This window comes from Pongo abelii, chromosome X (genome assembly GCF_028885655.2).
Source record: "Pongo abelii isolate AG06213 chromosome X, NHGRI_mPonAbe1-v2.0_pri, whole genome shotgun sequence".
NCBI lineage: Eukaryota > Metazoa > Chordata > Mammalia > Primates > Hominidae > Pongo > Pongo abelii.
Genome location: NC_072008.2, coordinates 97,439,609 through 97,455,775, shown reverse-complemented (window position 1 = coordinate 97,455,775; position 16,167 = coordinate 97,439,609). Strand labels below are relative to the sequence as shown.

Genomic DNA, 16,167 nt, shown 5'->3' with positions numbered 1-16,167 from the left:
GTGGTTTATATACATATTCTGAGTCAGACTGGGTGCTTGAGGGATGTTTCTATTTGTGAAAATGTTGGCTTCCCTGTCAAAAAATACTTACAATATTTTAAAAAGCTTTATAAATAACAGGCCATCTGAATTAAAAAGTGAAAGTTAAAGAGATCTGTGATTTCCTACTCCTGAACAACAGTTCTTTCAAATACTGCAATATGTAGTACGATGTGTGTGAGTATGTAAATAGCTATATGTATATAGGGAATTAGCATTGCAGTATGATTTTACTTGAAAGAGAGAAAAGAGAAGATTTCAAATCTGGATTCTTTTTTAAGTGGCAACTATTAATAACATCAAGAACTCTTATAGATTTTTTTTTCTTTAGAGAGTAACATGATCCATTAAAAAGTTGAAAATCGCATCAAAGTCACATAAATAAGTTTTATTTTTACTTATTTTTTAAACAAGCAGAATTACTTGGTAATCACTTCATTCCCCCACTTTTTCCCTTTTTAATTTTTTTAAATTTTATTTATTTATTTTTTCTGGAGACAGAGTCTCTCACTGTCACCCGGGCTGGATTGCAATGGCGCAATCTCGGCTCACTGCAACCTCTGCCTCCCGAATTCAAGCGATTCTCCTGCCTCAGCCTCCTGCCACCGCACTTGGCTAATTTTTTTTTTTTTTTGTATTTTTTTAGTAGAGATGGGGTTTCACTGTGTTGGCCAGGCTGGTCTCGAACTCCTAACCTCAAGTAATCCATCTGCCTCAGCCTCCCAAAGTGCTGGGATTACAGGTGTGAGCCACTGCGCCCAGTCTTTTTTCTTTCTTTCAATCTTTTCCTTTTGTATCATGAACTTGCAGTGATCCTGCTCTGAAGGTTATCTATCCATCTACAATCTGTGTGTTGATTAGGAGTCAGGAACTGCACTCTGGTTCCTACCTCTATCATTTACCAGTCATATGATGATAAGCATAATACATTATCACTCTGAAACTCATTTTCCAAATATTTAAAATGTGAAATAATACTTTCCCTGTTTGTGCCAAGGTATACTGAAACTCATAAAAAGGTAAGCTAAATTAATATATGTATATATTAGTTTTAGAAATAAATATTCTAAGTTTTAAGTCTTATGAAATTTTATACTACATACATTTTAAACATTTAATAAATATTTTCTGCCAATGCCTTTAATTTCAGTTAATTAATATCAAATAGTAAATAGTAGGATGCCTTCATGTATAAATTTACCCATTTAAATATTTAAATTGAGCTTTTTTCCTAGAATTTTTCTCTATATTTCTCCCTTCTCTCCCTTTGCTATTTGAACTATTCATATACATTTTATATTAGCCTAGTTAGGATAAACGGTGATTTTGCTATTCTTGTCTATTCAACAAAAGTAGAGCAAATTAATATTAATTAAATTCTCATCCTATTCTGCAGGACAAAGGGATTTTTAAAAGAAATTATTATGGTTGGCCTACTTATTTCACATAATAAAATTTACTAAAGTTTATGGATGAATCAACACATGCTTCTTTTCTCTCTTTTTCTTTAAGTCTCCTTTCCCATAGCATATATGCCACTTTCATGACAGGGCCTTTTTGCAAGTCAAAGTGCATTCAGTTAAAGTCACCCATGTCATGGCCCTCTGCATGCCTGGGGCTATGCTTTGTGTTCCATTCTCATTATTTTTAACAAGCGGTCAAAACAGTATTTGTCCACGGGGCCATACAAATGCCCCAGTACATTAGGCACATCATATAGTTACTTTAGGCTTATCACACATTCTAAAACAGAAAGAAATTTTAGAGCATTTCTAACACTCATCTAAGAACCTGTAGTGAGACTTTTTGTCATTTGCTGACAATCTTTCAAAGAATGTCAAATGAAAGCACATTTTAACAAAGCTAAAATTATGCCAGCAGGCTTATTTGTTTTATTTGAATTAGTTAAGCAGCTTTCAAGACAAATCAGAAATTTCTTGGAAGTTCATTAAGCTGCCCTAAGGGAGACATGACAAATTATTCTTTGAATAAAGCACTACATTTTAAAACAACACATTTGTCAAGATGGTCAGTTGAAGAGACCCTATTGCTAATATCTGATTTAAACTTGGTAAGGTCTCATTTTGATTTTATCTATCAATTTTTATTGTCCAAATAAACGTTTTGTATTTGTTTAGGCTGTGCTGTGCAATATGATAGCCACTAACCACATGTGGCTATTAAAATTAAAATGGAATTAATTAAGCATTTAGTTCCTTAGTAGCACTAGCTACTAAGTACTTTCAAGGACTCTATAGCTATGTGTGACTAGTGGCTACTGCATTGTCCTCACACAGATTACCGTCCTTGCAGAAAATTCTGTTGTGAAGTGTTGCTTTAGAGAGAGACTATCCACTCTGTTACTCAATTTATTATGTCAAGTGATAAGCCTCACATTTCTATAAGTACTTAAATGTTTTAAAGCATCTTCAAAAATCTTCTATGCAGGTATGTCTACTCAATACTAAGTGCTTATTCTTCCCAATTCTGCCCCTGTGATAATTATCATCCTCATATTATGACTGAAGAAATTAAAGGTCAAAAAGATTAAGCTGAAAGTAGCATGTCTGGTAAGAGGTAAGCATAAAACTGTGATCCATATCTATCTGACTCCTGAATATTTTTCCATTTCATCAGATAAGGAGATGTCATTGCAGGAACTTCACCCCAAAGTGCTCATTTAAAAATCATCTAAATTTTAGTTTTTTTGAGGAACCTCCAAACTGTTCTCCTTAGTGGTTGTACTAATTTACATTCCCACCAACAGTATTCAAGGGTTCCCTTCTTTCCAAATCCTTCTCTTTCTGTTTTCACTTCATATCCTCAAACATATCTGTATTTCACTGAAATTTGCTCGCGGTCTGTAGCCTTCCATTCCTGAATGAATTTATAAACAAATATATCTTTACAATAGATCAGCATCAGTTGAGCAATTTTCTCATATTATATATCCTCCAGGTCAAAACCTTCAGATGATATATATCAGAATGTCTTATTTATATGTTTTGGGGCATATTTTTAACACTAGTTATTATATACATCATAGTTTGGCAGAATATTTATAAAAGTGTGAAAATCCCCTGAACATATCTATCTGAAACATGCACATTTGTTATTTCATTAACATATATTTTCCAAGATCATTCAAGTGCATTGTACTATTTCACATACCCAAATCTGAGTTATCTATTACTCTTTATATCATATAAGTAATTAAAAAGAATTGATCATTAACTTGATAAATGTGGCCCCTCTGCACATATTTTGAAGAATACCAAATATTCTATCTATTCTTCTCTCTACCTTCTCCATCCTAAGATTCAAATCAAGCCAGAATAGGTTATTCAAATTAACTGATTGAATCTTTTTTGTTAAAAGGCTTACTTACCCTTTACAACAAATGAACACTCTGTTTTCAAATAATTGTAAAAAAATGAAAATATTTAACATTAACAGAACATTGACTAAAATTTAATCTCAATTTGATGATTCAGGATATGCTAAAGACCTTGCCTTACCTTGAAATCCTCATGAAAAATATTTATCTACATATGTTCAGAAATGCTAGTAATAAATTAAATTGTTCTAGTCACCTCTCAAATAGATTCATTTGGCACCATATCAAATGCAAAGATAAAATTTGTGTATCTAAAGTAATCACTAGGAAAAATTGATAATCAGATTTATGGATTCATTCTTAATGATTTGCTTATGTCAAGTTTTTGGCAGAAGCATGACCAGACAGATTAAAAGAATGAAGCTGGGCAAACTACTGATTTGTAAGTAGCAGGGCTGACCTCCTTGTCTGATCCCTTTATAGATTAGTGGAAACACAACTGTTTGAAAATGAATATACATACCATGAAAATTCATAATCCTCATGTAATTGCAAAATCTGCATTGATGAATTTTCTCCACTATGCTTTAAATTACATAAATTGTGAAAAATTGGGGTGATGGCTTACTCAAAATTTGAAATACATTAATATCATTTATTTTACTCTTTAAAAAATGAGATGATATCTTTAACAAAGTGATTTTAAAACGCACCTTAATTAGTTCGTAGTTTTGAACTCCGTTTATTCCTACGTCAGGATCAACAGCCGCTGGGAGAGTATATTTAGAGTTTATAGCCGAGTTCTCTGGAATTGATATGTTGATAACCGTTGCTGGGAACAATGGTGCATTATCATTTATATCTTCTATCAGAAAACGTATCTTAACCAGTCTAAATATTTCATCCGGCAAAATGGCAACCTCCACTTCATAAAAGCAATGCTCATCCCTTGGGATACCAGCACATAATTTCTCACGATCAATGCGAGCGCCAGTAGTGAAGATCTCACCAGTATCCTCTTCAATACGAATCAGTGGCACATCTCCGGTCTTGTACACTAGCTTGAACTGCATAGCAGTTGTCAAGGACTTGTTTGGAATCAGCGACAAGTTAAGGTCTTTCAACAAGTCGCCTATCAGGACGTTTTCTGGCATTTCTTCTCGGATGGTATAGTTTTTCTCCTGGGCGCCAGAGTGGAACACCACGCATGCTAGCAGGACCGCGAAAATGTACGTCCCGGACAACAAGTCCATACCAGGTACACTTGTTACAGTTTGTTGTATTAACCCGCACAACACTGACCAAGAGAAGAGGAGAGAGAGAAGAGGAAGAAGAAATTATTAAGAAGCCAACCCTAAACATGCATGTTAACAAAAACTATTTTAAATTAAAATCACTAAATGAGATGTTAGCATAATTGACACTCTGTTAATTAGTGATAAATTTGTTCTGAATCGAATATTATGAATTTGTACATTAAGAATAAAGATAAATGAAATAAGATACCTACAGTATCAAAAATGACACAGAGTACCTATAAAAGTGTCCACCATTGATAAATATATAAAAGATAATACTTTAATATACCAAGATAGTTAAAGATAATACAAATAATTAAAATATTTAATTCAATAGTTAAGGGAAAATAAAGGGTATTTGTTACAAATCACAAAATATAATCATTATTCTTTGTTATAATATGGGTTTAAAATGCAATTATTCTCTCGGCAATGAATAATTTATACAATAGTCCATTTCTTCAGCTCTGGGCATCAAAGTGAAAAAAAATTGATCTGGATAAAAGGAGGCAAGGAATCATTATAAAGGAGGGACTAATAAAGTTTGATTTGAAGAAGAGAAGTTTGGGAGAGGAGAGGGGTTGATGTGACTAATGCCTAAACATGGTAACAACTATCATGTGAAAAGGGGATTAGAGGATTTTTCTTTGGATAAGAAAAACAAGAATAGCTATTAATATAAAGTACAAGTAAGCAACTTTCAGATTGACATAACTGCTTATTAAAGGATTCTGAAAAAAAAAAGGTTTCAGGATATTTCAGGAGTGTATTCCATATCTTTGGAGGTACTGGACCACCAGATTAGATCTACTATATTTGCTTTAGATATATGGATTTGGTAGATGACGTCCAAACATTCAATGGGAGAGTTAGACTAGAAGACATCCCAACCCTGAGAATTTATGTTTATAGAACGCAGAAGGTAGTTCATATAAAAATGGGTTTTCACATCTATAGACTAACAGGAATTATACAACTTCAAGGAACAGCTTGAGAAGGGCTTGAAAATAAGAAAGGCATTTAAAAACAGTACCGAGTTGAAAGTGAGTCAAAAATCAATCTCTCTTGCTACTTCTCCCTATTATTTTTCACTCACTGAAAGCTTTAAAATTATTTCAGTTCTTGAACTCTTCTGACAAAATTCAATGAGGAATTTTGATTTTCTTAAAATCTGCAAATTTTAACTTCAGTTTCCTTTCGTAATTCTCAATTCTTATTCTCTATTTTATTTATTCTCCAGTTTATATATTAAATATATTTTAATCTCTAGTATAATTAAACATTCTAATGTGCTTCTTCTGGACAGTATTTGTAGATGATATATTATATAAACAAAATTAAATTTGTATCACACTGAGCTAAAGCCTATCAGATATTATACTTTTATAATTAAATGAAGGTTAATGTAACTATTAAGGTATTAGCAGTTTTGAAAACTCAGTGGTCAGATGGTTATTTAAAATTCCATTCCAGAAATGTATTAATGCATATAGGTATCCAATTAAGGAATTTCTCAATATTTATTGGTAATCTATAACATCAACAAGTTTTAGTAATTGTTCTAAAAACAATTATAACAAGATATAAATAACTTGTTATGGATATTGTGCTCTGATTATGCCAAGCAATGTGTTATATGAAATAACTGTCCCATTGCATAGCTGCACATCTGCATTTTTAAAAATATGCATATGCCAATGTTGGAAGACACAAAATTGGAAAAAAGAAATCTTCCTGTTTACAATCAATAATCAAATAAATGCATCTGTTGCAACAATCGAGATAGTTTAGGTCAGGAGTAGACTTAAAACATCTCATTAATTTTTATCACAAAACTTAAAAATATATATTATGAATCCAACGACTTTCCTATGTTAAGCAGTTGGTATCATATATAAAATATGTTAGTTATGATAGTGAGTAATGCTAGAGCTGAAGACATTCTTTATCCTAGTAAACAACACAAAAACACTGTTGCCTGTGGTATAGTATTTTTAGCATCATTTGTACAATGATGTGCATTGGGATTACATAATATAAAAACTTGCTCAAAATTCAGTCTTGTGAATTTTTGGTTTTATACTCTGTTATGAAGGTGAGATTAAAAATACCCCATTGATACTACCAGCTAATACGCACACATATATGTGTTCTACATGCTGTGAATCTAGCATATCTAAGAAGTTTTCGATGTTTATGTGATTTTATAAATGTCATGCAAACATAAGCAGAAATAAAAATGGGGCAGTGACAATTGGAATTAAAATTATTGCTCTATTCTTATCTTACCCTTAGGTATTACACATTATTACAACTGGCAGAAGAATACTACAGACTGTTTTTAAGAACACTGCAGGATATTCTCACTTATAAGTGGGAGCTAAATGATGAGAACTCATGGACATATACAGGGGAACAACACACACTGGGGCCTATTGGAGGTTGGAAGATGGGAGGAGGGAGAGGATCAGGAAAAATAACTAATGGGTACTAGGCTTAATACCTGGGTGATGAAATCATCTGTACAACAAACCCCCATGACACAAGTTTACTTATGTAAACCTGCACATGTACCCCTGAACTCAGAATAAAAGTTAAATTTAAAAAAAAAAATAAGATAAAACAACCTTGGATTCCCGCGATAACCCCCCAAAAAGAAAAACAAAACAAAGCAAAATAAAGAAATAAAAGCATTGCATGCATGTTGCAATATCTCTACACAACAGAAAGAATTAATAGAGCAATCTAGTTCCAAGAAGTCACCCTCTCCCAATCCATTCTAAATCTGTTCTACTCTATCTTTATTTTTCATTATTTTAAATTATACTTTAAGTTCTAGGGTACATGTGCACAACATGCAGGTTTGTTACATATGTGTACATGTGCCATGTTGGTGTGCTGCACCCATTAACTCGTCATTTAACATTAGGTATATCTCCTAATGCTCTCCCTCCCCCCTCCCCCCACTCCACAACAGGCCCCGGTGTGTGATGTTCCCCACCCTGTGTCCAAGTGTTCTCATTGTTCAACTCCCACCTATGAGTGAGAACATGCGGTGTTTGGTTTTCTGTCCTTGCAATAGTTTGCTCAGAATGATGGTTTCCAGCTTCATCCTTGTCCTTAAAAAGGACATGAACTCATCCTTTTTTATGGCTGCATAGGATTCCATGGTGTATATGTGCCACATTTTCTTAATCCAGTCTATCACTGATGGACATTTGGGTTGGTTCCAAGTCTTTGCTATTGTGAATAGTGCCACAATAAACATACGTGTGCGTGTGTCTTTATAGCAGCATGATTTATAATCCTTTGGGTATATACCCAGTAATGGGATGGCTGGGTTAAATGGTATTTCTAGTTCTAGATCCTTGAGGAATTGCCACACTGTCTTCCACAATACCATCATCATATAAAACATTTTAAAATGTGTTTCATAACTGGAAATTCATTCAGTGGTTTTAAAAACGGGGAAGAAATATTGAGAAAAAAATACCATTTCTAAAGCTTAATTTGAATATATATGTTGCCAACCTAGAAGGAATATTCACCCTCTAGTTAATAAAGAGTTTGAGATGAAATGAATTCATGGAGGTTTAGCCACTTATTCAACAAATACTTATAAAGCAATTTTTATATGTCAAGCACAGTTCTAGACACTGAAGGTACATCAGTGAACAAAACAGAGTTTATATTTGATAATATATTCTAGTATGTCTTTAATTCAGTGTTCAATTACTGTATAATGAACTCATCTCTTCTTCTACCAGGATGTGAACATGCATGTTTAAGTAACCTGAATCTCCAGATTTTGATTTCAACCCTCACATTTGACACTTGAAAATTTATTGTCTTTAAAATTTATTAAGTTTTCTTTGAAAATGCTGAGTTTAATTATTTGACTGAACAGTACAGAAATTTAGCTACTAAATATGGATATAAATAATCACTGCTTAGTCTTATGGAAGCATGGCACATTTAACTCAGATATCCAGGGAAAATATTCCTACATATGTATCTTAATGTATGTAAATTATTCTAATTTTTCTATCTCATGAAAAATGTGACAAGATAACCTTAAATTTCTTTGCCCTTCTCCTACAACCCACTCCTACTATAGATTAATGTTAGTTTGGAAATTGATAAAAGAAACAACACAAAAGAAGATATAAAGAACTAAAATTTTTGACAAGTTCCAGTAGTGCCCATGCTATTTAAGTGATGCCCTTTATCAGCAAGACATCATGGTTGGGTAAGCAATAGTTGTATTTAGAGGGACACAATAATGACAATTAGAGAAAGCAAAAGCAGAAATAAAATAAGCATCTCTGAAAATTTAAAGATATATAAAGCAAAAATGGAAGTTCATTTTATCATCTCTGAGTAGGTAAGGGAGCTAGGCATCTGCTATATGCAATTCTAGAAACTTCAAACCACACAATTAATGTTCAAATGCTTTGTCAGAAGAATTTCAAGGCATAATTTCCTTGATATTTTTTAAATGTTTTCTTCATTATAGTGCTGGTTTCATTTGTAATATATTTAAATGAATTCTATGTGAATTACTGGATTATATGCTACAATAACAAACACATGAGTGAATGGTTTATATGCTACAATTTTTGTACAATTTCTACAATAGTACAAATTTAAGTATTACATGAAGATAAGAAATGTCTATCTGCTGCCCATTATCCTAACTCCATTTAGATCTCATCATTCCAATTATTTCAATGTTTCATGAAGTCAAAAATACACCATTTAACAGCCATAATATATTAGGTGGTCACTACTGCTGTGTTCTTGGTCTCAAATACAAGCAAAGCTTCTTTCACAGCCTGGGTAAACAATAAGGTAGTTCTTGAGGTTGACAGGAATCTAGAACATTGCAAGAAAAGTAACCACATTGGGAGAAAGACAAATTGGAGCAACTGATAAACCTGGTATTTTCAGAGGAACTGACCACAGCAAACAGAGGCGGGCAAGGGCATTGGCTGTCCAATTTTATATAATTATTTCCTGTGTATTCCGAAACTTGAGATGTCAAAATAAAAAATTTAATAAGGCACAGTAATTATATAAGACTGGTTTGTTAAATTTTATTCCACAAACAGCTTGCTTATTGTACTTATTGTACATGTCTAATTTTTCACATTTGGGTCTAAACTTCTCTGAGAAGTGGATTCCACCAATGCTGCTTCCTTCTCCAAATTGTTTATTGTTTGCTGATTCATTCTAGCATTCCAACAACAGTTAGTGTGGTGTTCTCTAACAGGGTTTCAAAATCTGATAATAATCAAGCTCAAATAGCACTTATAAGACAAATTCTAAAGGTTACTCTTCTATATTAATTTTTCTGGATTTTTGATATATGATTTAGGGAACATTTGAAACATGGCTTTACAGAATAATCAAGCAAGAGACACATTCTTCATGGCAAAAATATAACGTTTGTCTATCATCACACATTCTTCTATTGCCTCAGGGTGAATGTAATATTGCTTGTTTCAGCATCTAATAATTATTTTACTGTACTTTGTCAACAAGTACCAGATTATCATAATAAATAAGTCCTAAATTCATCAAAGTTCAAAGGATAATTTCCACTTGGTGTAGTATTTGAATTGCTTTATGTGATTTTAAATCAGTTATTTCATTTAATCTGTATAACAACTATGTGATATATACAAATATCTGTAGGCATTGCTTTATATATTAAATATTTTTTATCAAATAGGCATTAATTTCACATTCTGTAAATTCTGTAGATGATCACATTTTAAGAAGATAACCAAAGGTCCCTCATGTGTAAAGGAAAAGTGTTTGCAAAAGAAAAGAGAAAGAAACAGAAAGTGATGGGCTTGGCGTCTATTACTCATGGGTGAAATTATGGAGGTGGTATAGCATCATAAAAGTAAAGAGATCAAGGGGTATGGAGAGGTGATGTTCAATAATGGAGGGTTCAGGCATGACAAGTTTAGTCATTTGTTAACAAATGTGGTTTCTTCATATATATATAATTGTATGTGTGTGTGTGTGTGTAATATATATATATATTTGTGTCTTTACTGGGTATTTGTTGAAAAGCCTATTTTGAGTTTTATATATAAAGATAAGTAATACTTCTATTAGTCACTATTCCATGAATTAATAAAACAGTACACAAAACAGGTAGTATTATGAGTTTTATATATAAGGCTAAATAATACTTCTATTAGTCACTATTCCATGAATTAATAAAACAGTACAGGAAAACAGGTAGTAATATATCTATCATATTAGTGTTTAAATTATCTATGTAGAAAGACCAATTAATATTTTACTATTGATTGCACACCTCCCCAAACTTCAGTACTAATTGCAACATCTGCACAAAGCACTTTATCAGATTACTCCCCTATATACGTATGGTGCATATTCTAGCATGACTTAATTTATTTTTTGTGTTGGGTTCTAAATTATCAAATTAAAATGCAGTAAAATCAACAGTTGAAAGCAAATGAGGTATAGCACCAGAATCTTGGAAATGATGGCTAAAAACAAGATCCAAGTTGATGGTCTGTAAAACAAATCAAGGTATTAGTTGTCAGAAAATGAATTATATCCATCAACTTATTGTTCCAAGGAACAGAGAAATGACTTTAATAGTTGCATTCATTCACCCCGTGAGACAATGAAGCTCTTCCTATTAAGATGACTTTGGAGTTGCACAATCCATAATCAGTAACTACACATCCTAGAATGCTAAGCAAAAATGACATAGCAACCTTTTAAAACCAATCTTACGACTTGGTTTATCAACTGCCTAATAACACATGCCTCAGCCTAAAGGTTCAACAATATTCCTTCTCCTTTTAGTTCTCACTTTTTTACACATTTTAATATTATTTCTGTTATTTTTGTTTTGTGTCACCTCAAAATCAAAAAAATGGATAACCACTTAAAAATGACAACATTAATTAATAAATGAATAGAAAAACAACTGAACCATAAATGTGACACACACAAGCCATATTTCGAATCTTCAGTTGTGATACACTTAGAGTATTAAAAATGATAAAGAATTCTGCCTTTTGGCCGAAGCGGGCGGATCACGAGTTCAGGAGATCAAGACTATCCTGGCTAACACGGTGAAACCCCGTCTCTACTAAAAAATAAAAAAAATTAGCCGGGCGTGGTGGCGGGCGCCTGTAGTCCCAGCTATGCGGGAGGCTGAGGCAGGAGAATAGCGTGAACCCGGGAGGCCGAGCTTGCAGTGAGCTGAGATCCCTCCACTGCACTCCAGCCTGGGTGACAGAGCGAGACTCCATCTTAAAGAAAAAAAAAGAATTCTGCCTTTTAAAATGGAATTTGCATTAATAAGTATAATCAAACACTACTGCATGGATAGAAAGAATAAATATCATTAAAATGGGATACTACCCAAAACAATTTACAGATTGTTATTCCTATGAAACTACCAATGACATTCTTCACAGAAGTAGAAAAATACTATGTTAAAATTCATATGGAACAAAAAAAGACCCCAAATAGCCAAGGCAATCCTAAACAAAAAGAACAAAACATGAGGCATCATATTACCTGACTTCAAACTATACTACAGGGCTACAGTAATGGTACTGGTGCAGAAGCAGACACATAGACAAATAGAACAAAATAGAGAGCCCAGATATAAGGCCACACACCTATAACCACGTGATCATCCACAAAGCTGAAGAAAACAAACAATAGGGAAAGGACTCCTCACACAACAAATAGGGCTGGGACATCTGGGTAGCCATGTGCAGACAATTGAAACTGGACCCCTTTCTTACACCATGTACAAAAATTAACTCAAGATGAATTAAATATCCATAAAACCCAAAACTATAAAACCTTGGAAGACAACCTAGGGAATTCCATCCTGGACAAAGGAAGTGGCAAAGATTTCATGATGAACATGCCAAAAACAATCACAACAAAAGCACAATTGACAAATGGGATCCAATTAAATTTAAGAGCTTCTGCAGAGCAAAAGAAACTATCAACAGAGTAAACAGACAGTCTACAGAATGGGAGAAAATATTTGCTAACTATGCATCCGACAAAGTCTAATATCCAGCATTTATAAGGAACTTAAGTTTACAAGAAAAAAACAACCCCATGAACAAGTAGGCAAAGGACATGAGGAGACACTTTTCAAAAGAAAACTTACATGTGGCCAGCAAGCATATGAAAAAAAGCTCAATATCACTGATCATTAGAGAAATGCAAATCAAAACCTCAATGAGATATCATCTCACACTAGTCAGAATGGCTACTATTAACAAGTCAAAAATAACATGCTGGCGAGGTTGCAGAGAAAAGAGAATACTTTTTTTTAATATATTTTATTATTATTATACTTTAAGTTTTAGGGTACATGTGCACAATGCGCAGGTTAGTTACATATGTATACATGTGCCATGCTGGTGTGCTGCACCCATTAACTCGTCATTTAGCATTAGGTATATCTCCCAATGCTATCCCTCCCCCCTCCCCCCACCCCACAACAGTCCCCAGAGTGTGATGTTCCCCTTCCTGTGTCCATGTGTTCTCATTGTTCAATTCTCACCTATGAGTGAGAATATGCGGTGTTTGGTTTTTTGTTCTTGCGATAGTTTACTGAGAATGATGATTTCCAGTTTCATCCATGTCCCTACAAAGGACACGAACTCATCATTTTTTATGGCTGCATAGTATTCCATGGTGTATATGTGCCACATTTTCTTAATCCAGTCTGTCATTGTTGGACATTTGGGTTGGTTCCAAGTCTTTGCTATTGTGAATAGAGCCGCAATAAACAGAATACTTTTACAATGTTGGTGGGAGTGTAAATTAGTTCAACTATAGTGGCAAGCAGCATAGTGATTCCTCAGAGAGGTAAAACCAGAACTACCATTTGACCAGTAATCCCATTACTGGGTAACTACCTAGAGGAATATAAATCATTTTACCATAAAGACACATGCACACAAACGTTCACTGCAGCACTATTCACAATAGTAAATACATAGAATCAACCTAAATGTCCATCAATAACAGACCGAATAAAGAAAATGTGGTACATATACATCATGGAATATTATGCAGCAATAAAAACTAAGGAGATCATGTCCTTTGCAAGACCATAGATGGAACTGGAGGCCATTATCCTTAGCAAACTAATGCAGGAACAGAAAACCGAATATTGAATGTTCTCACTTTTAAGTGGGATGTAAATGATGAGAACTGATAGACACAAAAAAGGGAACAACAGACTCTGGGGACTAATTGAGCATGGAGCGTGGGAGGAGGGAGAAGAGCAGAAAAAAAAATTGAGCACTAGTCTTAGTACCTGGGTGATGAAATAATTTGTATAACAAACTCCTGTGGCATGAGTTTACCTATATAACAAACCCGCACATGCATACCTGAACCTAAAATAAAAGTTAAAGAAATAAAGTAAATATTTTTCCCATTAAAAAATAAGTAAAATGGATTTGCATTTATAAGTTAAAATAAACCCTACTTCTTGTGTGTTCTTTAGTTTCACAATAAAAGCATGTACTGCGTTCAGCCTGGTTTTCAGGAAGGAATAGCATCTATAAGAGAAAATTCAAATGTATTTACAAGATGTTCATACAAAGATAAGGTATAAATGTTAGTGTTTGTATAATTTTTCCTTTCTCTTTCATCTAGGTAAATACATAAGAAAATGTTTTCTCTATTTAGCAATATTCTTCATACTTATAATGAGTTACTATTTCAACTGCGTCTTAATACATTTTAACTCCAAATATAAAGGTAATATTAACCATTTAAACTTCAATTTGGGCATTCAAAATAACCTTGCTACATGTGAGAAAACTTAATTTTAGAGAAGGCCTGTTGGGTCCTGCTTCAAAAGTATTAGTATATTTGAAAGTGCAAAAAGATGAGCAGTAAAAATTGGACATTTTTCTTTTTTTTTTTCTTCTTCTTCTTCTTCTTCTTCTTATTATTATACTTTAGGCTCTATGGTACATGTGCACAACGTGCAGGTAAGTTACATATGTATACATGTGCCATGCTGGTGCGCTGCACCCACCAACTCGTCATCTAGCATTAGGTATATCTCCCAATGCTATCCCTCCCCCCTCCCCCCACCCCACAACAGTCCCCGAAGTGTGATGTTCCCCTTCCTGTGAAAATCGGACATTTTTCAAGACAACTCCCTACATAATACACAAAGATTTAGCTCTTCAAAAATAACAATTTAGATATAAAATTTATTCTCTATAAATATCAGTTTTAAATGGAAACAACTGTATAGATCCATAATATTTTATATTATGAATCTCAACTCAAAGCAAGTGAATCATTCCAAATATATACCAACAACTTTAAGACATTATATTTAACTTAGCAGTTCATGGGCACTGTACCAAATACACAATAAGTGCTTAAGAAATGTTTGCTGGAGATTCAGGTCACCAATTCTTTTGTTTTAAACCTTTTCCTCCAAGAATATGTCACTATAAGAACTGGCAAAGACTTCAAGAAATAATGGGAGTGATTTATAAGAACTTGGAGTGTTCATTATTTTATGAATTCCATTTTATTCAAAAACCTAAAGTTTTCTGGTAAGAGTATATTCTATGCATGATCTTCACCTGTAGTTATTTTCACTACAAATTATACTAAGTGGTTCTTAGGAAATCAGTTTTTCAAACTATTAGTAAGTAAAATATTTAAATTAATTTAACTAATCCTACATGTTTTCACAATATTTTTAGATTCCTCTTCTTTAAATTTTTTTTTCTGTTTCCCACTTAAGACAACCACAAACCCCACTCCAACTCATTAAGAAATGAAAAATGATTTCTTTTATCATTAGCCTTCATTCAGCATATTCCATGCCCTCTCACCACAAGTAAAGAACGAGCCTTCAAAGGGGTAATATACTAGTATATTGGAAGAAGAATGAAATGCAACCCCCCTTTTATTTATAAATCAAGAAGTGCATTAACCTCAAAACAATTCTAAGTAACCGTCAAATGGGAAATCAAGAATATACAAGTTCTGCCTCTACAGAGTTGGATAGCTGGACTACAGAGTTGGACATAGTATTACAATAGCCAAATTGTGATTGAGAAATATTCATGAGATGCTTTATTTGTATGTTTAAAATAATAATGTTTGTGTTTCACTGTGAACATATGCCCTTGTGTGCATTTATGTGCGTGCATGTGTAGACAGATCACTGTAAGGAAAATTGCCAATTGAAATGCCATCATACTAAACAATAGTTGAAATGCAAGTGGTGTGATCAGGGTTAATCTCACATTAAGGCGGTCCCAAAATAGAACTTTCATTGCGTTCCATACCAATGCATTTTTTTTTTTTTTGAGATGGAGTCTCACTCTGTCGCCCAGGCTGGAGTGCAGTGGTGCGATTTTGGCTCACTGCAACCTCCCAGGTTCAAGAGATTCTCCTGCCTCAGCCTCCCGAGTAGCT

General features: G+C 33.5%; 1 protein-coding gene across 6 annotated transcripts in view; it reads right to left on the bottom strand.

Moving 5' to 3' along the window:
* PCDH11X (protocadherin 11 X-linked) overlaps positions 1 to 16,167 on the bottom strand; it is an 837,711-nt gene that overhangs the window by 781,824 nt on the left and 39,720 nt on the right. For all 6 annotated transcript variants that reach the window (XM_054544818.1, XM_009235031.3, XM_054544822.1 and 3 more), the window contains one exon: positions 4,090 to 4,673. In XM_054544818.1, coding sequence (XP_054400793.1) covers positions 4,090 to 4,673 — 584 coding nt within the window. The remainder of the gene's footprint in view (positions 1 to 4,089; positions 4,674 to 16,167) is intronic.